Source organism: Syngnathus leptorhynchus, chromosome 6, assembly GCF_054491065.1.
Source record: "Syngnathus leptorhynchus isolate UIUO chromosome 6, UIUO_Slep, whole genome shotgun sequence".
NCBI lineage: Eukaryota > Metazoa > Chordata > Actinopteri > Syngnathiformes > Syngnathidae > Syngnathus > Syngnathus leptorhynchus.
The window spans coordinates 624,373-645,177 of record NC_141200.1 but is presented as its reverse complement, the minus strand read 5'-3'; the positions used below and the strand labels follow the sequence as shown (position 1 = coordinate 645,177).

Here is a 20,805-nt window from a genome sequence, read left to right as displayed (position 1 = left end):
TCAGGACAGCAGCGGCTGGGGGGGGCGTGGCCTGTGCAAGTCGACTTGAGTGCTCACGTCCGTCGTCTTCCTGCGTCTGCGGCAAGTCGGAGCGATTCACCTGGGCGTTCGTCTTCGTCCACTTGTTGTCTTTTCCATTGTCGCGGCCGCCACTAATCATCATGTCCCTCCTGAGCGACGATCCCAACTACCAGCGGCTGGAGAAATGGCACCAGGCCAATGGCGGAAGTATGAAGATGAGGGACATGTTTGCCGCCGAGCCCGGTCGCTTCAGTCGCTTCAGGTGGGCGAAACCGAGCCGAATGGCGAGCTGGTCCGAAGCGGCACCCTCGCTCGAAGGACGCAAGCATGCTGGCTTCGTCTTGTTTCGTCACGTTTCGTCTCGTCGTGCGCCACAAGGTCATCGCCGCCTGTCGTCGTTAGGTCGACATGAATTTGTATCTATATATTTTTTTATTTTTTGTTCATGTAAATTCCTCTGCTGCCCATGTTTTGTCACATTGGAGCGGAGCTTTTAAAGCTTTCGGCGGCTTAAAGCAGGCTAAGCGCAAATGCAAAAAGGCAAGGCCACCATTGTGGGACAGCGGCGCTTGTGTTGCACACCTCCAAAATGACAGTGCTCATCTTCATCATGCTGACTCAAGCGTTTTTTCTCCGTCCACATTCTACACTGAGCGTGAAGTCGTTGGCGGCCATGACGTCACGAATAGTGAGACGTGCCCTGCCGCACGTGCACCTTGCGCCCTCCATCCAGATTGTTTACGTAAGCGTACAGATTTCAGGCAGCGTGACGTCTATGATGCTCGTGCGCGGTCCACCTGTTGCTCCAAAAGAACTTCAAAAAATACTTCAAAAACCTAATCGATGATTTTGTGTGTCTGTGCTGGTGAGTCAGTGTGCAGGTGGAGACGCCCGAGGGCGACCTCCTGCTGGACTACTCCAAGAATCTCATCACCCAGGAAGTCATGTCCATGCTCATTGCCATGGTAACTGATCCTCTCCTCTAATCAGCTTCGAGGTTTGCTTCATTGAGTCCGTAGGGCTTTTTCCATTGCGACGTTTGCTTTGTTCAAGAGCAAGAAAGGATGGATTGTGCCCCGCCGTTGGCCTCTCAGCCAAAATAATAACCAGAACCCAGAGTCTAAATCAAGATGGCCTCCGTATCATTGTATAGGTGATGTGTATCTTTTGAAACTGGTTTGCAACCAGTCCAAAAGCAGGAAGTTGCCTCTTGTGTAAGGGAAGCGTGGGAATGTCGCAAGCCAGAAGGTGAAAGCTGGCGGCGGCCCAACTTCCTGCTCAATGGGGTAACGTACCGGCTGAGCGACCTCATTGTTGGACCAAAATGATGAAACCTTTGCGCAATCTTGACCTCTCGCGCTCCAAAACAGGTCAAATATGGCAACCCTAGTTGAGCTTGGAGGAGGGGTGGAGGCACGCAACATGTTGGAGGAATCCTCCCCGTAATTATGCGGCGGCCATGTTGGCAGGGGCCACCTTCCTATCAAAGTTTTGAAACGAAGTTGCAACATTTTTTTGTGCTCAATGCCGACGCGTGTGCTATCAATACAGAAGGACAAAAGTTTTTGTTTGACATGTGAAACGTTATTGTGCGCAAGCTCACGCAACGTGCCTTTGCCCCTCCTAGCTTAGCGCTGCTGGAGGCACGCTCTTGAAAAGGTCTGTCTTCATATCTATATGCCCGATCATGTGACCCGTGACAGGCCGAGTCCCGAGGAGTGAAGCAGGCCCGGGAAAGCATGTTCAAAGGGGACAAGATCAACTTCACCGAGGTGCGTGTGTGCGTGTGCCTCTCGCTCCCCTGCCCGCCCGCCTCCTCCAGGTGGCGCTCATCCAGTGTGTGCGTGCACCTTTAGGGTCGCGCTGTGCTGCACGTGGCCCTGCGCAATCGCTCCAACGTTCCCATCCTGGTGGATGGAAAAGATGTCATGCCCGAAGTCAACCGCGTGCTGGACAAGATGAAAGTCTTCTCGCAGGTGCGCAAGTGTGTGCGTGCGTACGTGTGTAACGGAATGCGTTGACTTTGGCGTCTTGTGTCGTGGACAGAAAGTGCGCAGCGGCGAGTGGAAAGGTTTCACGGGCAAGAGCATCACGGACGTGGTCAACATCGGCATCGGGGGCTCCGACCTGGTAAGCGGAGGACCAGGCTTCTTCTCTTCAGTCTGATCTTGTCAATGTTTGTGATTTTCAGGGTCCGCTGATGGTGACGGAGGCGTTGAAGAGCTACTCGGCGGGCGGCCCCAACGTCTGCTTTGTTTCCAACATTGACGGCACTCATCTGGCCAAAACGCTGGCTCAGCTTGACCCGGAGACCACCCTCTTCGTCATCGCCTCCAAGGTCACGCCGGCTTTCGGCTCACTTTGATGAGGGTGAGAATGACGCCGATTTCTTTTGATTTATTTTTTGCACGCAGACGTTCACCACGCAGGAGACCATCACCAACGCCGAGTCCGCCAGGGACTGGTTCCTTCGCACCGCCAACGACGTAAGCGTTCTTCTGCTTTGGTTGCTAATATTCTGCTGACGTTGTCAATGTTTTGCAGAAAAGTGCGGTGGCCAAACACTTTGTGGCTCTCTCCACCAACGCGGTAAGTCAACCTCCGTCCAATGGCACGCAAGCAATCTGTCAACTTGTTTTCTTTTTTTTTTTTTTGCCGTTCAAGGTTAAAGTGCAGGAATTCGGAATCGACACGGCAAACATGTTTGAGTTCTGGGACGTAAGTATGCGCTCGTCTCTGCGCGCGTGCCGACGCTTGACCCGCGTGTCGTCCGCAGTGGGTCGGAGGTCGTTACTCGCTGTGGTCCGCCATCGGCCTTTCCATCGCGCTGCACATCGGTACGCCTGGCGCCGCGCCGTCCGTCCAGCTTTTGACCCCTTCGCCTTCTTAACCGGCCGCTCTGCTCTTTTTCCAGGCTTCGACGCCTTCGAGCAGCTTCTGGCCGGCGCTCACTGGATGGTGATGATGATGGTAGCGTAGGTGCGTGTGCTTACGGCGATGATTGACGACGGGCGTGTTGCAGGACAATCACTTTGTGAACGCGCGTTTGGAGGAGAACATTCCGGTGGTGCTGGCGCTTTTGGGCGTTTGGTACGGCAACTTCTTCCAGGCCGAGACGCACGCCATGCTGCCCTACGACCAGTACATGCACCGCTTTGCCGCCTACTTCCAGCAGGTACGCCCCGCTCGCTCGCTCGCCCGCCAAGCCGCCGTGTTTGAGCGAGAGACCAAGAGCCGGTGTGACGTCCGCAGGGCGACATGGAGTCCAACGGCAAGTACATCACCAAAGAAGGGAGTCGGGTCAACTATCACACCGGGCCCATCGTGTGGGGCGAGCCGGGAACAAACGGCCAGCACGCCTTCTACCAGCTCATACACCAAGGTCCGGCACACACACACACACACACACACTGACACAACATGAGTTGCCAACTGGCCGTGATTTGTGTTGGCAGGCACCCGCATGATTCCTGCCGACTTCCTCATTCCGGCCCAGTCGCAAAATCCCATCAGGGACAACCTGCACCACAAGGTCAGACAACGTTTTGGGCCGGGCAGGCGAGAACAGGAGCTTGAATTGAACATGCTCGTCTTTTCAGATCCTGTGCGCCAACTTCCTGGCTCAGACGGAGGCTCTGATGAAAGGCAAAACTGAGGCGGAGGCTCGCCAGGAGCTGAAGGCTTCCGGCTTGTCGGGACAAGCCCTGGACAAACTTCTTCCTCACAAAGTAACAAAGCGCACGCAGGCACGCACACAGGCAGGCTCTCCGAGTGGTTCGTGAGCACTGAGGACCCGCTTTTCTTTTGAAGGTCTTCGAGGGGAACAAGCCCAGCAATTCGATTGTCTTCAAGAAGCTGACGCCTTTCATGCTGGGAGCGCTCATCGGTCAGTCGCCACTCACCATGACATGACGGCCGCCGTGCGAAGCCGCCACCGCTGATTGTGTGATATTTTTGTGCCTTCAGCCATGTACGAGCACAAGATCTTCGTCCAAGGCGTCATCTGGGGCATCAACAGCTACGACCAGTGGGGGTGAGTTTGCGTTATATGTCCAGTCAGCCAAATTGCTGCTAAGTTTGCCTTTTTGTGCAGCGTGGAGCTGGGCAAACAGCTGGCCAAAAAGATCGAACCGGAGCTGCGCGACGCCGCCCAGGTTTCGTCTCACGACGCCTCCACCAACGGACTCATCAACTTCCTCAAGAAGAACTTTGCTTGACTTTGTCCCATCACATTGTCGCACCTGCTTTGTTTCATCCCCGTGTAGTGTCGTCTCACGTCTTGTCCACAAAAAAAAAGACCACGTAAACGCTTCCTGCGGTTTAATAGGCCACGCCCCTTATTGCAGCAAGCAGTGATGATTTTTTTTTGTCAGCAATCAATAAAAGTGTCCAAATATCTTCTGCTAAAGCACGTTAACTCGACAAGCCCAAATTCAAGCTCCTTCAAAGTTAGTTTTTTAAAAAAAAGGAAAAAAGTCTTTAAAAACAAAAAAAGCATCCGTATGCGTCAATCGGAAGGCTTGAGGAACTTTTTCTTGTTTTTCTTCAGCGCATTTTGGTTGACGTCGAGGTCGTCGTCTGCGTCTGGGATGGCGTTTCGGTCTCGCTTGCGGGCAAATTTCTTCTTCAGGCTTCCGACTAAGCTTTCGTACCTGCAACACATCACAACGCTACTTAAGAATCCCGAGATGGCTCCGCTGCGTCCAAAATGGCCGGCCGGCCGGCCGCCAACACACCTGAGCGCCATCTCTTCATCCGTCACGTCCGTCTGCATGCGGCCAATGTCGGCGGGGTCGGCTTCCCGGCGCTCGGGGCTAGGATTCATCAGCGTCATCAGTTTCTGCAAAAGCGCAACGTCAGGCTCGGCGTCACCGTGCCGCATCCAAGGTGGCCGCCGGCTCACAAACCTCCACTTCGGGATTGAAACCGTGGAAGGACATTCGGCCGTACAGAAGACCCTCGAACGGGACAAAACTTTTCTCCTCCACGATCATGTTCCTTAAGGGCAAAGCATCAAATTGGTCATCCAGTCACACGACGAATCACAATCGATCCACTGTTGGGATGTTGGGAGTAAGACTTACATCTCATTAAGCATTCAGAAATCACTTTAATCGTGCAAATGAATTTGAATGAAGACTGGTCGCAGTTTTCAGACGTAAAGCTTTTTTTTTTTTTTTCTTCCCCCATGATGCCTTTCAAGCATGCGTGCGTGTTAGTGTTCATTACTCTTGCGTGCGTTGTTCGGGCAGGTCCAGGTACCAGTGCTCGTCACTGATAATCCTTTTCTCGTCTTCTTGCAGCTGTTTCTTCGTCTCGGCGTCCAAACCTCTCTGCATGAACTGCCGGGAAGCGCGCATACACATTGTCAGGTTCGCACATGCCTTGACGTGCTGCATCGTTCGGGTCATCATTTCGTACCTTCATGCGCAGAACGTTTTTGGAGAGTCTCGCCGAGTCTGCCGACATTTTCAAGGTGGCTCGACGCGACCACTGAACGTCAAAGAAAGACAAGAATCACCAAAAGAGAAGCGAAAGAAAGTCCAGACCAAAAGAAAGCGGACCGGCTCTTCTTCTTCCTTTTCGTGCCGTATTCGACTGCACTTTACTAACACTGGCAGCTCATTACCGCCACCAAGTGGTTTTCCGTCCTTACTGCAACGGCACACGGGCCAGATCATTTTGGATCTTGTCAAAAGACACAGAATACCTACCAACATGCATATTTATACTCTTCTACTTTATTTGTGCGCACTTATTTATCAAAATTTTTAATTAAAAAAGGCTATTTATTTCTTTATTCATCCTCCGTCTTGGGAGAAGAGACATTTTGCGGTGCATTCAGGTTCCGTTGGATTTTTCGTGGGGGAAAAGAAGCTGGTGTTGTCACGTCGCTTTAAATCGCACCACAACAAAGCAGCGTCACCTTTCAAAACAAGACAATAGAAAGCAAATGAACGACACCTGTCATAAAAACGTTGAATAAATGTTTGATTTGTGTCTGTAAAAGTTTGTATTCATGATCCGCCTGTCGTTATTCTGTACTGATGAGACAGAAACCACAGGACAGGTGGTGCCTATCATTTTACTTTGAAAGAGCTCCGGGAAGTGTAGTAGTAAAATTTGACCAATTTTGACCAATCATTAGTTGTCCTTCAACATCAGAACAGCAAAACGATGGAGACGTCACTTTGAACAATAGCATCACCGATTGTCAGGTAATGCATGAGCCGTGACGTTCATCTTTTCTAGGTTTACCTGGAATCAAATCATTTGAAAGACGAAATTTGGACGTGATCAGCTCATTGCTCTCATCCTATCGCTCACATCTCATTGATGAAAAAAAAAACCCAAAAAAAAAGAATTTGTGGCTTTTATTTTCATGACGCTTTTTTAAACACAGGATAAATCCATTGCATAATAATAATGTTAATGACAACAACAATAATAATAGTTTTCAAGGGACCCGGTGACAATGAGGAATACATTTATTTATTGATGACATATTTACAGTAACTGTGACTGAACCATGGTCAATACAGTGTTGTGTGCGTGTGCGCGTGCGCGTGCGCGTCCCCGCCTGCGTGTGCGCCACACATGCGTGTGTGTGTCAGCATGCTGGCCAGGAAAGGTTTGGTGCCGGACGGCTTCCTACTGACCCGGCTAGCAGAGGAGCGCGATCATCCCAACCGGAAGCGCTCCAGGAGCCAGCGGGCGCGCTTCATCACCAAGACGGGCTCGTGTAACGTGGCCCACAAGAACATCAGGGAGCAGGTTAGTCGATGGCCAAATGGGGAACGCTCTCCGAGATCCTTTTGGCTTAGACCACTGATTGATCGAATGAATGAATTTCAATGAAAATACCTTTAACGTCACTTGGAATGACTCTTATCAAGTTGAGTTGTTGTGGCGCCACCTGGAGTTGATACGTTGCATCACGTGGATGCGGTCGCTTGGTAGGGTCGCTTCCTGCAAGATGTGTTCACCACCATGGTGGACCTGAAGTGGCAGCACTTGCTCCTGATCTTCACGTCGGCCTTCCTGTGCTCGTGGATGCTTTTCGCCATGATCTGGTGGCTCCTGGCTTTCGCCCACGGCGATCTCCAGCCTCTGCGCCACCGAGAGGGGACGGAGATCGTTCCCTGCGTCACCGCCATCAACTCCTTCACATCCGCCTTCCTCTTCTCCATCGAAGTCCAGGTTGGACCTTTGTCTTTGTCTTCTCGACCACTAGCTGGTTAACGCCGAGGGCGGTGCGTCCAGGTGACCATCGGTTTCGGTGGACGTATGGTGACGGAGGAGTGCCCGGCGGCCATCGTGGTTCTGATCGTTCAGAACATCCTGGGCCTGATCATCAACGCCGTGATGCTGGGCTGCGTTTTCATGAAGACGGCGCAGGCCAACCGGCGAGCCGAGACGCTCATCTTCTCCCGCAACGCCGTGGTGGCCCCCCGCAACGGGCGGCCCACCTTTATGTTCAGGGTGGGCGACCTCCGCAAAAGCATGATCATCTCGGCCACCGTCCAGCTGCAGGTAAGGAGGCCTGGACTGACGGAAGGATGGATGGATTCCATTTTTTAAACCCGTTGTTGTGCGGCAGGTGATCCGCCGCACGGTGACGTCAGAGGGCGAAGTGATCCCGGTGAGCCAGCTAGACATCCAAGTGGAGAACCCGCTGAGGAGCAACGGCATCTTCCTGGTATCTCCGCTCATCATCAGCCACACGCTAGAGAGAGGAAGTCCGCTCTACGACCTGTCTGCTCACTCGCTGGCCACCGCTGACCTGGAGGTCATCGTCATCCTGGAAGGTCCGCTAGCGCCCCCCTGGCGGAACGATCCTAAAGAGTTCCGTTGTTTTTGTATCGTAATAATAATGTTTTGATATTTGCGTTGCGTCCAGGCGTGGTGGAGACGACGGGCATGAGCATGCAAGCCAGGACGTCGTACACGCCCGACGAGATCCTGTGGGGCCGCCGCTTCGTGTCCATCGTGAGCGAGGAGGACGGCCGCTACTGCGTCGACTACTCCAAGTTCGGCAACACGCTTCCCGTGCGCATGTCGGGGCTCAGCGCCAAAGAACTGGAGCAGACGCGCGGCATACGGGAGGCCGGCGCCGATGATGCCGCCGACGTGCGACCTCAGGGTTGGGGGCTGGTGCGGGCCGGGAGGCGGGCCATCAGGAGGGGGGGGCGGACCTGCGAGGGCGCCGTCTCCCAGCCCTGGTACGACGCCCCCCGGGGGGAGGCGGAGCCCGCCGCCCGCCAGGAGGCCGTGCCCCTCGAGGTCATCGGCTGCGGGACGTGCGAATGAATCCTTTTGGGGGCGGGGCGCCGACAGACACACAGACTCCAAAAATTTGAAACGACAAACCTTTGTTTTTGTCTTTATTAGTGAGCAGCCAGAGGTCACGTGACCTCACAGCCAGAAAAGGAGCGCGCTCAGCAGCCAGCCGATCAGCAGCGGCCAGCCCGGCGGGGTCGCGCCCGGTGCGACCCCGCTGGAGTTGCACAGGTTGTTGTTGCAGCAGCGGTAGGAAAAGGGCGACATGGCCGGGAACATCTGAGACAGGCGCGAGTTGTCGCAGTCCGTGTAGCGGATGCACTGACGCACCGTCTTGCCGCCTACGCGCACACACGCAATCAATACACGGCAGTAACAAATCAACGTGCAACGGGAAGCGCGGCTTGAGGTCACGCCGTCGGCTGACCTTGTTTGCTGAGCGTGAGGCAGCCGTCCTCGTACGTGCACTCGTGGACGTTCTCGCAGCGGCCGGTGTAGTCGGAGCACTTGTAGCAGCGGAGAGCGCCGCCTGCGTGCGGCCCGCCACAACATTTGACGTGATAGTCGTCGTCGAGCGGACGAGACGCTCACTCTAAACGATCTTACCTGCGTGCACCGAGGCCATTAAGATGATCAGGACCAGGACTGGATCCGCGCGGGGCGACATGTCGTCGTCTTCTGCTCCGAATCCGCTCGACACGCAAACCACATAAGGAGGAGGCGTACACACGCACAAACACACACGCCACATGTCCATAATGTGCCTTTGTGCTCATCTCCCCCCCCCCCCCACACACACATCTGGACACAGAAAGACAGTCACATCAGGACGCGCAAAGACACACAAAGGCCAATTGAGAGGCGTCCGCCCGGCGTTGATGAGACTGGAAAATACTTTGGCCGCTCATCAAATCAACAGTGGAGTCCTTTCACGCTGAAAAGCACACAAAACACTTGCACACAAACATTTAGCCAAGAATGGCACGGTTCAATGGCCTCGACTCGGGCGCTTTGTTCCACGCTGCTCGACTGCTTCTGATGGTCATGGCGCTCGCTTCACTCCGAGCCCGGTTTTCCTAAGAACCCGCACAAGAAGGCCTCTTTGTAAACTTGAACAGCTACTTGTTAACTTCCCTCCCTCTCCTGTGACATGTTTGTGCGATAGCAGGAGCATTTTTTTTGTGTGTGCTTTCAATTGGGCTTCAATGGTCTGATGACGTCACAAGAACAGACTTTTTGAGAAAGGTCAGCGCTTTGCACCCTGTAGCACACCTTGAGACCACTTAGGACCAAGCAAGTATTTTTTTTCCCTGGGTGTCCACGTTCATGCAGTTCACCCGCTCAGCCGCTAGATGAAGACGCAGCTTAACGCACTGTTGGCGAACAGGCGAAGAAGAAGCCTCACTACGTCACTGCTTCCGCACCGAAACATCTACCAAACAAACCCAAGCATGTCGTTCGCTTACAGAAGTAAGATTTCGATATTTCTATGGATATTCTTCACACATTTTACAGCACACAAGTTAGGACGCGCGAGAAAGTCGACTTTGACATTTGGTGTGCGACTGACGAGTGTCTATTTCGGATTCACGTGTTCAAAGTGTTATATGTGTCTGTTTGTTGTGTATGGAGAAGACGTGTGTGTGTGTGTGTGTGTGTGTTTATAAATGTGTGTTTAAAAACCTAGTTTTGTCTATTCAGTCCAACTCTTCTACAGATGAATGAATGATGGAAATAATGGTTAGCGGTTGGCATGTGTTCATTCACTCTGTGCGGGCGCGCATGCATGTCCATTCCAGTGACGGAACGAGACATCAGGAAGATGATCGAGCTCCGGGCCGCCAACAGCGCCATCTTCACGGGACAGAGGCACTCGGCCATGCGGGGCTGGAGGTCAGTTTGTCTGTCCGGCTTTCCGCTCGCACGTAGGCTAATGTTGACGCGGCGCTCGGCACCAGGGCCATCCGACAGGAGCTGGGCCTGGAGGGGATGGTGTCGGCGCGCCAGCTCAAGAAGAAGTGGGACAACCTGAAGGAGAAGTACCGGGTGGGTGGAGCGCAACCGCTCAGTCACTCCCAAGCCTTTGCTTCGTGACGCTGCACGTCAGTTTTCTGCGGCGCAGATTCTGAAGAACCCGCCGGCCGGGATGGAGCGATCCGGGCGACCCTTGTGGCGCTGGTTCCAGCTGATGGACCAGGCGTCCACCGGGCGTCTGGTCACCAGCGCCAAGCGGCTGGAGCCCTCGGCGCTGGATGACGACGACAATCACGTGCCTCGCTTCACCTTTGACGACTTGGCCCAGCACACGGCTTCGCTCGCCTCGGACGAAGAAGCGGAGGCCTGCGGCCCAGACGCCGACATGGGTGAGATTGACAGCTCATTTTGTCGCGGAAGGTTGTGCCGGGAATCTCTGGACGAGGATTTTTCTATATTCAGGCGGTTGATGATGTCAGCAATTAAAGGGGAACCCGAGTCTTGATAGCGAAACGGCTTGATGAAGCGAGTGTTTGTGCGCTCTCCAGCTGTGGAGAACCTGTTGAGCGTGGACGTCCCAGAGGCGAGCGGCGACGCTAAGACGGACGCCGGCCAGCAGCCTCGCCCCCACGACGTGGCGCTGCTGCACGAAGACCTCGCCAGGGGCGGCCACGATCTGGAGGTGGAGGCAGAGGTGGAGGTAGCGTCCTGCGGCAGCCCCGCCGACCCCGAGCTGCTACGCGACAGGCAGGACTGGGACCGGGCCGCGCTGGAGCGGGACCGGGCAGCGCTGGAGCGGGACCGGGCCGCGCTGGAAAGGGACCGGGCCACGCTGGAAAGGGACCGGGCCACGCTGGAGCGGGACAGGGTGTGTCTCGATCGAGACCGGGCCTTACTAGACCGGGACCGAGCTTTCCTGGAGCGGGACCGAGCGCTCGCCGAGCGGGCTCGGGAAGAGGCGGCCCGGGGCCGGTCGCTGCTCACGGACGCCAAGGAGAGCGAGCGGGCGGCCAGGGAAGACAACGAGTTGCCTGGGAAGCAAGGGATGGGGCAGACTAGTTTCTACCAGAACTTGATGGCTGTCGAAGTGAGACCCGAGCAGCTGGATAGCACGCGGAGACTGGTGTCCTTGTTCAGCAAGCTGGTGGACAAACTTTAGAGGCTCGTCCCATTTGACCGGAATGCCTCTGTGAGGCGGTGCCCAGCCGGCAACATATAGAGACAAATGACCGACCTGAGAATGTTTTTTATTTTTCTTCTGCGGTTTTGTTGGTTTCCATGTATGTTGTCAAAGTTTGTTGTTTTGCTGAAAATGGGTGTTTTCCCTTGCCCAGCTGTGGCTCGGGATGTCAGTGATTTTTGTCAGGGTCGGGCCGGTCAAGCCCTTTGAGACTCTTTTGTGACTTAAGCGCTGTCCAAATAAAATCAACTTGATTGAACTTGCTCTTGAATTGGATCGAAGTCGATGCCCTCACTTGCATCATATCTCCGGAGCGTACTTCCCAGCGTGCTTTGCAGCGCTCTTGTTGTTGTTTTGCTCTGCTTAAACGTCGAGTCCAGCCAACCAGCGAGCGAGCGCTGCAAAGCATGCTGGGAAGTGCGTGGAAACTGTCACTCCCCTCCTGTTCCGCCAAAGCGCAGACAGGTCACGTGAGCAAAGGCCTCCTTCCAACACAACGAAACGAGCGCTCCTTCGTGCTGCCGAGTCGACGCTCCCGTCCCGGGTCCTTACGCTTTTCTTCGCTCCGGTCCGGTCTGGTCCGGTCCGGTCGTTACGCCGAATGCGGGAAGGGAGACAGCAGGCGTCAATCGCCGGCCGGCCGGCGGTCTGCTGCGACGTCCCGTCGTTCGCAACCTTTAGCCAGTTAACAGCCTAGCAGGAAGGAAGGAAGGAAGGAGAAGGTTGGAGCGCACCCATCCGCTCGGCGATGGACGGAACGCGGCCGCGGCCAAGCGGCTACTTCAGCATTTAGCGCTTAGCGGAAGTACAAGGCGACAGGCGCCCGCTTGTCGTCGCTTGACGGCGACGATGATGGACGCCTTCAGCCCCAACTTGACGGAGGACTCGTATAAAAGTAAGAAGCTAGCTTCTCTTCCTTCCTTCCTCCCTCCCATCCTTGTTTGCGTCCTTCCTCCAGCCGCTTAACTTTTAACTTTCCCCTCCACAGTGAGCGAGGATGACATCAGGCGGTTGATCAAGTTCAGAGCCTCCAACGAACTTCTCTTCACCGGAAAGAGAAACTCTGCCAAGATAGCTTGGAGGTACACAATACGAAAACACGTTGAGAAGGTGTGCCTTGAGATAAGAGGGATCCCACTTGCTTTCCCATCTTTTGCTTTGAGACATTAAAGTAGAAAACTTTAGCGCATAAAACACCGGCCACTAGCTTAACGCTAACATGAATGAAACAGTTAGCATGGCCTTCCATTTCACCAAATGCTGAGAACAATGTGAGCTGCTTTTTCCTGTCCAGCGTCATCTTGAGGGCTTTGGACCTGCAAGGGAAGTTGACAGCCGAGCAGATCGCCAAAAAGTGGGACAACCTGCGCTCCAAATACAAGGTACGAGGATCAGCGCCGTCATGTGACGCGGCGTGACCGCACTCTGCGTGCGCGCAGGACCTGAAGCAGCCCGACCAATCGGCGGACGGGGAGCAGCCGGGCGGCGGCGGCGCCGAGTCCTGGCCGTGGTTCCGCATGATGGACGACGCCATGCACGGTCGCCTGTACAACAGCCGCATGGCGCTGGGCCCGCCCGGCGACGGCCGGCGGCGGGACGACGACAACGACGTCCTGGAGTTCCTCATCAAGACCGAGATGGACGACTCGGCTGCCGCGGAGAGCGCGGACGGCGGCGAGTCTGCCGAGGGTCTTCCCGTGGGCTGGAGGAGGCTGAGCGAGTGCTCCTACAAAAGTAGGCCGGCCGATGATGTCATCAGCCAGTCTATAGAACGCCTACATCATGTGCAGTGTGGTGACATCGTGGGCTTCTTTGCACCACCAGTGTCGGAAGAGGAGACGGAACGTCTCATCAAAATCCGCGCCGCCAACGAGGCCATCTTCACCGGCAAGAAAAACTCTGCCAAGCTGGCGTGGAGGTGAGCTGCTTACGTTTAAAACCATATCATGAGCGGGAAATGGGAGGAGACGGACGGACGGACGGACGGACGGGCGTGCGTGAAGCCTTTTTTTTCCCCCCATTTATTTGAGTGTGTGTCGGCAGGGCCGTGCTCCACGAGCTGGGCCTTCAGGGCAAGCTGAGCACCGAGCAGCTGGCCAAGAAGTGGGACAACCTGAAGAGGCGCTACAAGGTGAGGCCACGCACAAGAAACTTGATGATACAGTAGCGCTGGTCCAAAAGCCACGCAACGCCGCCATCTGTGAGTCACAAGGGCCTCAGACGTTGACGTTTTACCGCAGGAGCTGAAGTTTCCCCCGCGCGGCGTGGACTCCAGCCCGAGCTCGTGGCCGTGGTTCCAGAGCATGGACGACGCCATGGAGGGGCGTCTGGCCGGCGCCGCGCCCGCTTTAGCGCCCGTCTTCGTCGCCGAGGACGAAGACTGCGAGATGCTGCCGTCGCAGAGGAAGCGAGCCCGCAGGAGTCGCGCCGGGATGGCCGAGTTCCTCAGCGAGTCGGAGTTTGACATGCTGATCTGCGGCCAGGAAAAAAGCGCTTCCTTGGCTTTGGGCGACCTCAGGCGCAGCGTGGCCGACCTCTGCTACAGACGTAAGATCGCCGGGTACGTACATTTGGTCCGGCTAGATTTCTTTCTCACTGCCGTTGCCTTGGATTGACCAGTGACGGACGAGGACATCCAAAAACTGGTGGAGCTGCGAGCCGCCAACGAAGCGCTCTTCACAGGACGCAGGAACAGCGCCAAACCCGCCTGGAGGTCCGGGCCCGCCGTGCGAGCCACGGGCCGAGCCTCCCGCCTTGTCACCTGCCCTGATGCCCGCTGCTTCTGTGCAGGGCCATCGTGAAGGAGATGGGCCTGACGGGAAAGATCACACCCGACCAGGTGGCCAAGAAGTGGGACAACCTCAAGACCAAGTTCAAGGTGAGCTCACCTCCTTCAGCTACTCGCTCTGCTTACGCAAGTCGTCCGAAATGTCGGCTGTCGTGTTTGGGCCAGGACCTGAAGTTCCCCCCTCGGGGGGCGGAGCCCCAAGGCGGAGCGGCGTCCTGGCCGTGGTTCCAGCTGATGAGCGATGCCCTGGAGGGTCGGCTGGCGGGCAAGGGGGTCCAGGTGGCGCCGGTCTGGAGCGGCGAGGACGACGCCGTTTTGGGTTCGCCCCCCTCGGCCGACGCCCTGGAGGCGGCCATCTACGAGATGGACGACGCCCGAGCGGTCGCCGACCTCTGCCGCTCCGATGACAACGTCACCTACATCGACGCCAGCGGCGAGGAATGCGCTGCCCCTCCCGAGCTGGCCTACAAAAGTACATTAGAACTATGATTTGTATTGCGATTTCAATACCAACCCAAATAATCACGATTGTTTTGTTTTGTTTTTTTTTTTCCATGATGGTCAAAAATGTAGTGAGCGAGCAGGACACCCGGCGCTTGATCATGCTGAGAGCCGCCAACGAGGATCTCTTCACCGGCAAGAGGAACGCCGCCAAGGCCGCTTGGAAGTAAGAAGGCAGCCGCGCGGACTCTCGAGATCCTCGTGACCACCTCGCCTTTGTTTGTGCGTCAGGGCCATTATCCGGCAGCTGGACCTCCAAGGGAAGGTGTCCACCTACCAGGTGGCCAAAAAGTGGGACAATCTCAAACGCAGGTTCAAGGTACGCTTCATCATGATGTCATCCACACCTGTGCTAATGTCACACTGATGATGTCACGTGGTTCCAAGGACCTGAAGTACCCCCCCACAGGTACGGAGAACACGACGGAGGGCGCCGCTTCCTGGCCGTGGTTCCACCTGATGAATGACGCCATGGAGGGTCGCCTGGTGTGCAACGGCGCCAGCCTCCCGGCCCCCGTCGGCCAGGAGGGCGGGCCCGAGCCGGCGGGGGGGGCCGGGGACCTGGCTGAACTGGAGCAGCAGCGAGCGGACTTGGAGCGGGAGCGGATGGCACTGGACCAAGAGCGGGCGTCGGTGAGGGCGGAGCGCGAGTGGCTGGAGCGGGAACGGCTGGCGCTGGAGCGGGATCGCACCCTGCTGGAGCTGGAGAGGGCGGCGCTGGGCCGGGAAAGGGAACTTCTGGACCAGAGGTCCGTCATGTTCTCCGCGGACCCGCACTCCGGACATATCGGGGCCATCATGTAGACTGTGAACGTCTTTGACCACGTTTGCTTGAGTGGGAAGCGCTCGCTACGTTGGTCACTCGGTTCTTCGACATCTTCGTCAAACACCCGTGTGCTTTTTTTTTTTATTTTGGTGCCCTGATACGACTTCCCACACGTGTTGCCTTAAAAGACAATTGACACTCGACAACACTTTGTATTTATGTCATTTCCAATGGCCGTTGTTGTGCCTTGACTTTTACAGATGTTATCAGAGTAAAAATGTGATCAGAATCTACTTTTCTTCTTGTGATGACATTTGTGACGTTGCAGGTTTTTTACTTTTAACCATTTAATGACTCATTTAAGTTGAGATGCTTTTACTGCTGCAAATGATGATTATGAATCATTATTTTGAAATCATTCCGAATGCCGTGTTTGGACGTTTGTGTTTCCGTCCGGACGACGCTCCCATCTGACTGGCTGACGCCTTGTGACGTATCGGCCGGCCAATGAGCGTAGAGAAGCGCAGGAAACAGGAAATGACCCAAATGAAACGAGCGCACTCACCAACTTATTTTGAATGTGTTGTGATGAAATGACGCTTTAAGGCATTACTTTGGAATTGAAATGGCCACTTTAGTGTTGGACAACGGAGCCTACACGGCAAAAATTGGATACAGCTCGGAGGACGTCAGGTGAGCAGTTGCAGGTTAGCTTTTGTTAGCACCTGACGCGTTGACGAGTCCATTTCCAAACAGAGGCGTTCAGAAACGCTTTCAAACATTCACCCAACGTGCTGATGAATGCAGCGACCGTGAGCCAAATCTTCCAGTCATCACTCGAGTCAAACATTTTTACATGCATCACTACAAAGCGATCTTCGAGCATTTTGAGTCGAGTCAGATTAATCCAAAGCGCTCGTGGACAAATATTAACGATGTTCCCTGATACTAATTGCTGAAATATTCAAATGCTGAGAGCTCTCGTTTTCCAGCGTCATTCCCAACTGCCAGTTTCGCTCCAAGACCTCCCGAATGAAAACGTTCACCGCCAACCAGCTGGATGAGATCAAAGATCCCTCGGCGCTCTTCTACATCCTGCCCTTCCAGAAGGTCAGAAGGTCAAGGCGTCCACCCACCCTCACTCCGGCAGGACAGAATCATGACATGCACAGAGATGACAACCACCTTCTTTCCTCCTCAGGGCTACCTGGTCAACTGGGACGTCCAGAGAAAAGTTTGGGATCATTTGTTTGGCAAAGAAATGTTCAAGGTGAGCTCATTTACCCGCCCAAGGCGTTCCTCTTCTTCCCGCACTTCTTGCGGAGTTGACGTCATCTTAGGGGGTTGTCTCCAGGTGGACTTTGCAGACAGCAGCATCATCATCAGCGAGCCGTACTTCAACTTCACGTCCATCCAGGAGTCCATGAACGAGATCCTGTTTGAAGAGTACCACTTCCAGTCGGCTCTCAGGATCAACGGTGAGTGTGGACGGCGGCCGCCCGCCGGTCGCCGACCCCGTGTTGACGCTCTTTGTCGCTCAGCGGGCTCTCTGAGCGCCCGCCAATACTTCCGCTCGGAACCTTACGAGCTGTGCTGCCTGGTGGTGGACAGCGGCTTCTCCTTTACGCACATCGCCCCCTACTGCCGCGGCAGCAGAATGAAGGACGCCATCCGCAGGTGAGTGATGGCTGATACATTTCCACGAATTTCCCAATCCTAGTCCATTCCACCATTCCTCCCTCCCCCCACCTGACTTGCTATTTTTGGGGGGCTATTCTGAATTGTTGTAACTTGAATTGTTTGTGTTGTGATGATGACGACATTGTCCTTCTGGTAGGATTAACGTAGGAGGGAAGCTTCTGACCAATCACCTGAAAGAAATCATCTCCTATCGGTAAGGCCGCCTGAATCAAGCGCAGCGACTCGGGTCAGCCGAGTCTGGAATGTCGAGCCGAGCGTGTCTCTTTGCAGCCAGCTGCACGTGATGGACGAGACCCACGTGATCAACCAGGTGAAGGAGGACGTGTGCTTTGTGTCCCAGGACTTCTACCAGGACATGGGCGTCGCACAGTAAGTCCGCCTGGGGTTTTCTTTGAGCTCACGCCAATGCGGCGAGCGGAAGGTGAACCCACGCGTGTGCGGCCGCTTCCAGGCTGAAGAGTCTGGACAACACGGTGATGAGGGACTACGTGCTGCCCGATTTCAGCGCCATCAAAAAAGGCTTCTGCAAGGTGAGCGGGCGCTCTCGTCCGCCCGCCTCGCCGTCGGAGCTCGCCCTCACCCGCTTTTGCGTCTTCCGCCAGCCGGCCGAGCAGGTGGTGCCGAGCGGCAAGTACAAGACGGGCGAGCAGATCCTCAGGCTGGCCAACGAGCGCTTCGCCGTTCCCGAAATCCTCTTCCACCCTTCCGACGTCGGCATCCAGGAGATGGGCATTCCCGAGGCCATCGTGGACTCGGTCCGCTCTCTGTCTCAAGGTCTCGCTCGCTTTGGGGGGGGACGTTTGAAGCATCAAGGCTGCAACGGGCATTCTGTCTGTGTGTGTGTGCGTGTGTGTGCGCGCGCCCAGACATGCAGCCTCACATGTACGGCAACATCATCCTGACTGGAGGCAACGTTTTGTTTCCGGGCTTCCGGGAGCGGCTGGAAGCTGAACTTCGCACTCTGGTTCCCGCTCACGTTCCAGTCAAGGTCACGCTGCCCGACAAGTGAGTCGCGGCGCTCTTCCATTCAAGTTCACGTGGCGCGAGATTTCCTCACTTGTGTTGTTTTTCTTCGGCAACAGTCCCATCACGTACGCGTGGGAAGGAGGGAAGCTGCTGGCAAACGACCCCGACTACGAGGAGATGGTGGTCACGCGCGACGATTACGAAGAGAACGGACATTTTGTTTGTGAAGAAAAGTTTGACATCTGAGCCGCCATTTTGTGCTTCCGCAACCAAACGACAGGCAAACAAGTCAACTGGTGTCGACTGAAAGCGCCTTTGCTACTTGGACAACGGCGTTTCCATGTTGCCACGACGTATCTTAATATCCATTGCCTATCAAGGTGTCCTTCAGGAAGACATTTTTTAAATGTATTTATGAAATGGATTGGTTTTTTTTTTTACACTAAAACTCTTAAATGAAATCACATTGATTCAACATGTCCACAACATTTTATTTTGGTCAATAAAATGTGTGGTATACTTCCGTGATTGTTATTATCACAGTGTGAGTCTATAGTTTTTAAAAAGAACATGGAACAGTAAAAATCTTGATTTAGCCATTTGCTATGAAGACATGATTCATAAGACACAAAAGTATCCAGTTTTGAGAATGTTTCTTTTGATTTGCAAAACCTTCCGCTTGTTGGTTGTTCAGGTTGACTCAACATCGAAAGGCGGTACTCGAAACGTCTTGTGGCGGGAGGGCAGGTGCCTTCATTTGCTGGCTCGACTTCTTGCAAACTGCGCTCCAAAGTCGCCCAGCGTCAAAGTTCGACTATAAGCGTTGCCTTAAGACAAAAGCGACCAAGAAAAGTTTATTTTCTTCTTCTTCTTCGTAGAAAAGTTCATTTTCGCAGGTTCGGATCACATTTATCCCCGCCATTAGCACCGCGCGCCAAGCTAGCATTAGCCGCCGCTAACGTTAGCCACCTAGCTAAGCAAACTTCTCGAAAATGTCGACCGGCAAACGACTGAAGAAGAAGAAGCTCTCCGAAGAAGGCCTGAGTAAAGTCTTTGACTTTTCTCCAGTGGCCAAGAAGAAAGCGCTCCACTGCGCCTCAGAAGACGACCTCGGAGAAGGTAAATGTGCTTTCCACCTCCTCCCAAATCTTCCGAGCCTTTTTTTTTTTTTTTCGTTTTCCTTCCAAATAGCCTCAGAGGAGAAAACGCCAAGTCAGGACAAAGCTCCATCGAGAAAAAGAGTTGCTGACGACTTTAAAGATGAAGACACTGGAGTCCCTGTTGGGTAAGTAGCACATTTGCTTCATTTATTCCCCATGATTTCATCCTTTTGCTAATGAGCTCAATTTTGATTGCGTAGGGTTGAAGTTCACAGCATGTTGGAGCGCTTTGGGGGTAAGAAAGTCATTTCAATGGGCAACACGTATGATATTCACCATTTCTATTCTATAAACCATCAATGAATGCAGCCGACATCAACAAGGTGATGCTCACCAAGCGCAAGCGTCTGGAAAGTCTGACCAAGACTTACATGAACGGAGGGCAGCAGAAAATGGAGCAACTGTGGAACAACTACCACAAACAGAGGTATGACAATATGACTGAGATGTTGCCATCCGACCCACCCCGTCTGTCGTGCGCAGGCAGAAGATGACGCAGGACTATTCTCAGCAATTGTCGTCCGTTTTGGACCAGTGGCAGCTGGAAATGCAGCAAATTAAGGACCAGGAGGAGAAGTTCAATGTAAGCGAGCACACACACACAACGTATGAAATCAAATTCATTCAAAGTTCAAAATAGGACGAAATGTCGCATCATCAATATAATTTCAAAGCCTCTTTGATATTTTCTTGGCTCACGCAATTCTCCATACCATGTGACATGTCTTCAGAATCTGATACGCCAGCAGCAGAAGGTGATGCAGCAGAGCAAAGTCCTTCAGACGCAGAAAATGGAGGCCATGCAAGAGCTCTTCAAGAACTTTGTCAAGGTCAAACTACATTAGGCACATTCTTCTCTTGTAATTTGGTAACGTCATTGGATGACCTCCTCAACTTTCGACACATTTGCTTCAAGCAGTTCAGCCAGTGGCACGTTAAAACGCTTGAAGGAAGTCTTCTTCTTCTTTTGCTTCTTCTTGGTGGCGTGAGCAGAACATGGAAGAGATGGAAAAGAACCAAGAGGAAGTCCTGCATCGGGCGCAGCAAGAACTAAGGAAGGAGATGGTCACCATGCAGAAGAAGATCCTCATGGACACTGTGAGTCGAGCCGAGTCCTCGCGCTGTCGGCCGCGTGAACTCATCTTAAATGTGGTCCTTTTGCAGCAACAACAAGAAATGGCGTCCGTGCGCAAGTCCCTGCAGACCATGCTTTTCTAGACTCATCTCAGTTTGCCCAAGTTCCCGCCAAATCTTCTATTTGAACATGCATGTTCCTTCATCTTCTCTTCACTGTTGTAAAGATGAGGCAAAGCGCTTGAGAGTTGTTTTTGGTTGTTTGAGCCACCTCTAGGTGGCACTGTTGTAATTCCAATGAAAAAGTACAAACGTTTCATCCAGTTTTAGGGAATGAAAACTATTCAACTGTTTCATCCTGTTTTAGGGAATAAAACCTATTCAACTTCATTTG

General features: G+C 53.9%; 8 protein-coding genes across 10 annotated transcripts; 6 read left to right on the top strand and 2 right to left on the bottom strand.

The window, feature by feature from the left end:
* Nucleotides 1-47: 47 nt before the first annotated feature.
* On the top strand, nt 48-4,419 carry gpia (glucose-6-phosphate isomerase a). Its single transcript, XM_085913545.1, has 18 exons — nt 48-283; nt 896-986; nt 1,725-1,793; nt 1,878-1,997; nt 2,068-2,151; nt 2,213-2,359; nt 2,436-2,507; nt 2,566-2,610; nt 2,686-2,739; nt 2,798-2,858; nt 2,936-2,979; nt 3,044-3,196; nt 3,274-3,403; nt 3,477-3,553; nt 3,621-3,749; nt 3,832-3,907; nt 3,988-4,054; nt 4,115-4,419. The coding sequence occupies exons 1-18, from the start codon at nt 162-164 to the stop codon at nt 4,236-4,238; spliced, it is 1,665 nt and encodes a 554-aa protein (XP_085769671.1). The 5' UTR covers nt 48-161; the 3' UTR covers nt 4,239-4,419.
* mphosph6 (M-phase phosphoprotein 6) lies at nt 4,135-5,637 on the bottom strand. The gene is made up of 5 exons (XM_085913550.1): nt 5,443-5,637; nt 5,251-5,363; nt 4,929-5,019; nt 4,758-4,861; nt 4,135-4,673 (listed from the first exon to the last, which is right to left on the bottom strand). The coding sequence occupies exons 1-5, from the start codon at nt 5,488-5,490 to the stop codon at nt 4,529-4,531; spliced, it is 501 nt and encodes a 166-aa protein (XP_085769676.1). The 5' UTR covers nt 5,491-5,637; the 3' UTR covers nt 4,135-4,528.
* Nucleotides 5,638-6,605: 968 nt separating this feature from the next.
* Nucleotides 6,606-8,331, top strand: kcnj11l (potassium inwardly rectifying channel subfamily J member 11, like). Its single transcript, XM_085914406.1, has 5 exons — nt 6,606-6,795; nt 6,982-7,221; nt 7,285-7,554; nt 7,622-7,829; nt 7,922-8,331. Exons 1-5 carry the CDS (start codon nt 6,619-6,621, stop codon nt 8,329-8,331), a joined length of 1,305 nt encoding a protein of 434 aa, XP_085770532.1. The 5' UTR covers nt 6,606-6,618.
* A 105-nt stretch (nt 8,332-8,436) lies between these two features.
* On the bottom strand, nt 8,437-8,977 carry LOC147055043 (CD59 glycoprotein-like). Its single transcript, XM_085914811.1, has 3 exons — nt 8,908-8,977; nt 8,729-8,830; nt 8,437-8,642 (listed from the first exon to the last, which is right to left on the bottom strand). Exons 1-3 carry the CDS (start codon nt 8,966-8,968, stop codon nt 8,437-8,439), a joined length of 369 nt encoding a protein of 122 aa, XP_085770937.1. The 5' UTR covers nt 8,969-8,977.
* Nucleotides 8,978-9,374: 397 nt separating this feature from the next.
* On the top strand, nt 9,375-11,714 carry LOC147055042 (uncharacterized). Its single transcript, XM_085915345.1, has 5 exons — nt 9,375-9,771; nt 10,101-10,194; nt 10,260-10,347; nt 10,424-10,664; nt 10,824-11,714. Exons 1-5 carry the CDS (start codon nt 9,654-9,656, stop codon nt 11,432-11,434), a joined length of 1,152 nt encoding a protein of 383 aa, XP_085771471.1. The 5' UTR covers nt 9,375-9,653; the 3' UTR covers nt 11,435-11,714.
* Nucleotides 11,715-11,893: 179 nt separating this feature from the next.
* LOC147055041 (uncharacterized) lies at nt 11,894-15,974 on the top strand. 3 transcript variants are annotated; one of them, XM_085915337.1, is made up of 13 exons: nt 11,894-12,350; nt 12,444-12,537; nt 12,750-12,837; nt 12,895-13,189; nt 13,280-13,373; nt 13,499-13,586; nt 13,696-14,002; nt 14,075-14,168; nt 14,246-14,333; nt 14,409-14,715; nt 14,817-14,910; nt 14,976-15,063; nt 15,132-15,971. In XM_085915337.1, the coding sequence occupies exons 1-13, from the start codon at nt 12,305-12,307 to the stop codon at nt 15,546-15,548; spliced, it is 2,100 nt and encodes a 699-aa protein (XP_085771463.1). In that variant the 5' UTR covers nt 11,894-12,304; the 3' UTR covers nt 15,549-15,971. The 3 variants fall into 3 exon arrangements, with proteins under 3 accessions (XP_085771463.1, XP_085771465.1, XP_085771464.1); XM_085915339.1 differs by having other exon boundaries at nt 15,154-15,354; XM_085915338.1 differs by lacking the exon at nt 14,075-14,168 and having other exon boundaries at nt 13,696-14,015; nt 15,132-15,974.
* Nucleotides 15,975-15,997: 23 nt separating this feature from the next.
* actr6 (actin related protein 6) lies at nt 15,998-18,696 on the top strand. The gene is made up of 11 exons (XM_085915344.1): nt 15,998-16,203; nt 16,503-16,620; nt 16,712-16,780; nt 16,865-16,988; nt 17,052-17,187; nt 17,348-17,404; nt 17,482-17,580; nt 17,663-17,741; nt 17,814-17,985; nt 18,078-18,216; nt 18,294-18,696. The coding sequence occupies exons 1-11, from the start codon at nt 16,136-16,138 to the stop codon at nt 18,421-18,423; spliced, it is 1,191 nt and encodes a 396-aa protein (XP_085771470.1). The 5' UTR covers nt 15,998-16,135; the 3' UTR covers nt 18,424-18,696.
* Nucleotides 18,697-18,844: 148 nt separating this feature from the next.
* Nucleotides 18,845-20,801, top strand: sycp3 (synaptonemal complex protein 3). Its single transcript, XM_085915347.1, has 8 exons — nt 18,845-19,296; nt 19,369-19,462; nt 19,538-19,572; nt 19,647-19,764; nt 19,821-19,920; nt 20,069-20,167; nt 20,331-20,435; nt 20,502-20,801. The coding sequence occupies exons 1-8, from the start codon at nt 19,170-19,172 to the stop codon at nt 20,553-20,555; spliced, it is 732 nt and encodes a 243-aa protein (XP_085771473.1). The 5' UTR covers nt 18,845-19,169; the 3' UTR covers nt 20,556-20,801.
* Nucleotides 20,802-20,805: the final 4 nt, after the last annotated feature.

What these genes read in the sequence shown, in the direction of transcription:
- gpia (XM_085913545.1), top strand. Translation starts at nt 162, where the DNA reads ATGTCCCTCCTGAGCGACGATCCCAACTACCAGCGGCTGGAGAAATGG. An exon ending in GCATCGGGGGCTCCGACCTG is followed by an intron (nt 2,152 to 2,212) that starts GTAAGCGGAGGA and finishes TGTGATTTTCAG; the next exon opens with GGTCCGCTGATGGTGACGGA. An exon ending in CTACCAGCTCATACACCAAG is followed by an intron (nt 3,404 to 3,476) that starts GTCCGGCACACA and finishes TTGTGTTGGCAG; the next exon opens with GCACCCGCATGATTCCTGCC.
- mphosph6 (XM_085913550.1), bottom strand. Translation starts at nt 5,490, where the DNA reads ATGTCGGCAGACTCGGCGAGACTCTCCAAAAACGTTCTGCGCATGAAG. An exon ending in AAAACGTTCTGCGCATGAAG is followed by an intron (nt 5,364 to 5,442) that starts GTACGAAATGAT and finishes GCTTCCCGGCAG; the next exon opens with TTCATGCAGAGAGGTTTGGA. An exon ending in GTTTCAATCCCGAAGTGGAG is followed by an intron (nt 4,862 to 4,928) that starts GTTTGTGAGCCG and finishes GCGCTTTTGCAG; the next exon opens with AAACTGATGACGCTGATGAA.
- kcnj11l (XM_085914406.1), top strand. Translation starts at nt 6,619, where the DNA reads ATGCGTGTGTGTGTCAGCATGCTGGCCAGGAAAGGTTTGGTGCCGGAC. An exon ending in TCTTCTCCATCGAAGTCCAG is followed by an intron (nt 7,222 to 7,284) that starts GTTGGACCTTTG and finishes CGGTGCGTCCAG; the next exon opens with GTGACCATCGGTTTCGGTGG. An exon ending in GGTCATCGTCATCCTGGAAG is followed by an intron (nt 7,830 to 7,921) that starts GTCCGCTAGCGC and finishes CGTTGCGTCCAG; the next exon opens with GCGTGGTGGAGACGACGGGC.
- LOC147055043 (XM_085914811.1), bottom strand. Translation starts at nt 8,968, where the DNA reads ATGTCGCCCCGCGCGGATCCAGTCCTGGTCCTGATCATCTTAATGGCC. An exon ending in AATGGCCTCGGTGCACGCAG is followed by an intron (nt 8,831 to 8,907) that starts GTAAGATCGTTT and finishes GGCCGCACGCAG; the next exon opens with GCGGCGCTCTCCGCTGCTAC. An exon ending in CCTCACGCTCAGCAAACAAG is followed by an intron (nt 8,643 to 8,728) that starts GTCAGCCGACGG and finishes GTGTGCGCGTAG; the next exon opens with GCGGCAAGACGGTGCGTCAG.
- LOC147055042 (XM_085915345.1), top strand. Translation starts at nt 9,654, where the DNA reads ATGAAGACGCAGCTTAACGCACTGTTGGCGAACAGGCGAAGAAGAAGC. An exon ending in TCGGCCATGCGGGGCTGGAG is followed by an intron (nt 10,195 to 10,259) that starts GTCAGTTTGTCT and finishes GCTCGGCACCAG; the next exon opens with GGCCATCCGACAGGAGCTGG. An exon ending in CGGCCCAGACGCCGACATGG is followed by an intron (nt 10,665 to 10,823) that starts GTGAGATTGACA and finishes TGCGCTCTCCAG; the next exon opens with CTGTGGAGAACCTGTTGAGC.
- LOC147055041 (XM_085915337.1), top strand. Translation starts at nt 12,305, where the DNA reads ATGATGGACGCCTTCAGCCCCAACTTGACGGAGGACTCGTATAAAA. An exon ending in TCTGCCAAGCTGGCGTGGAG is followed by an intron (nt 13,374 to 13,498) that starts GTGAGCTGCTTA and finishes GTGTGTCGGCAG; the next exon opens with GGCCGTGCTCCACGAGCTGG. An exon ending in AGCGCCAAACCCGCCTGGAG is followed by an intron (nt 14,169 to 14,245) that starts GTCCGGGCCCGC and finishes GCTTCTGTGCAG; the next exon opens with GGCCATCGTGAAGGAGATGG.
- actr6 (XM_085915344.1), top strand. Translation starts at nt 16,136, where the DNA reads ATGGCCACTTTAGTGTTGGACAACGGAGCCTACACGGCAAAAATTGGA. An exon ending in TTGGCAAAGAAATGTTCAAG is followed by an intron (nt 16,781 to 16,864) that starts GTGAGCTCATTT and finishes GGTTGTCTCCAG; the next exon opens with GTGGACTTTGCAGACAGCAG. An exon ending in GGTCCGCTCTCTGTCTCAAG is followed by an intron (nt 17,986 to 18,077) that starts GTCTCGCTCGCT and finishes GCGCGCGCCCAG; the next exon opens with ACATGCAGCCTCACATGTAC.
- sycp3 (XM_085915347.1), top strand. Translation starts at nt 19,170, where the DNA reads ATGTCGACCGGCAAACGACTGAAGAAGAAGAAGCTCTCCGAAGAAGGC. An exon ending in AGAAGACGACCTCGGAGAAG is followed by an intron (nt 19,297 to 19,368) that starts GTAAATGTGCTT and finishes CCTTCCAAATAG; the next exon opens with CCTCAGAGGAGAAAACGCCA. An exon ending in AACAACTACCACAAACAGAG is followed by an intron (nt 19,765 to 19,820) that starts GTATGACAATAT and finishes TGTCGTGCGCAG; the next exon opens with GCAGAAGATGACGCAGGACT.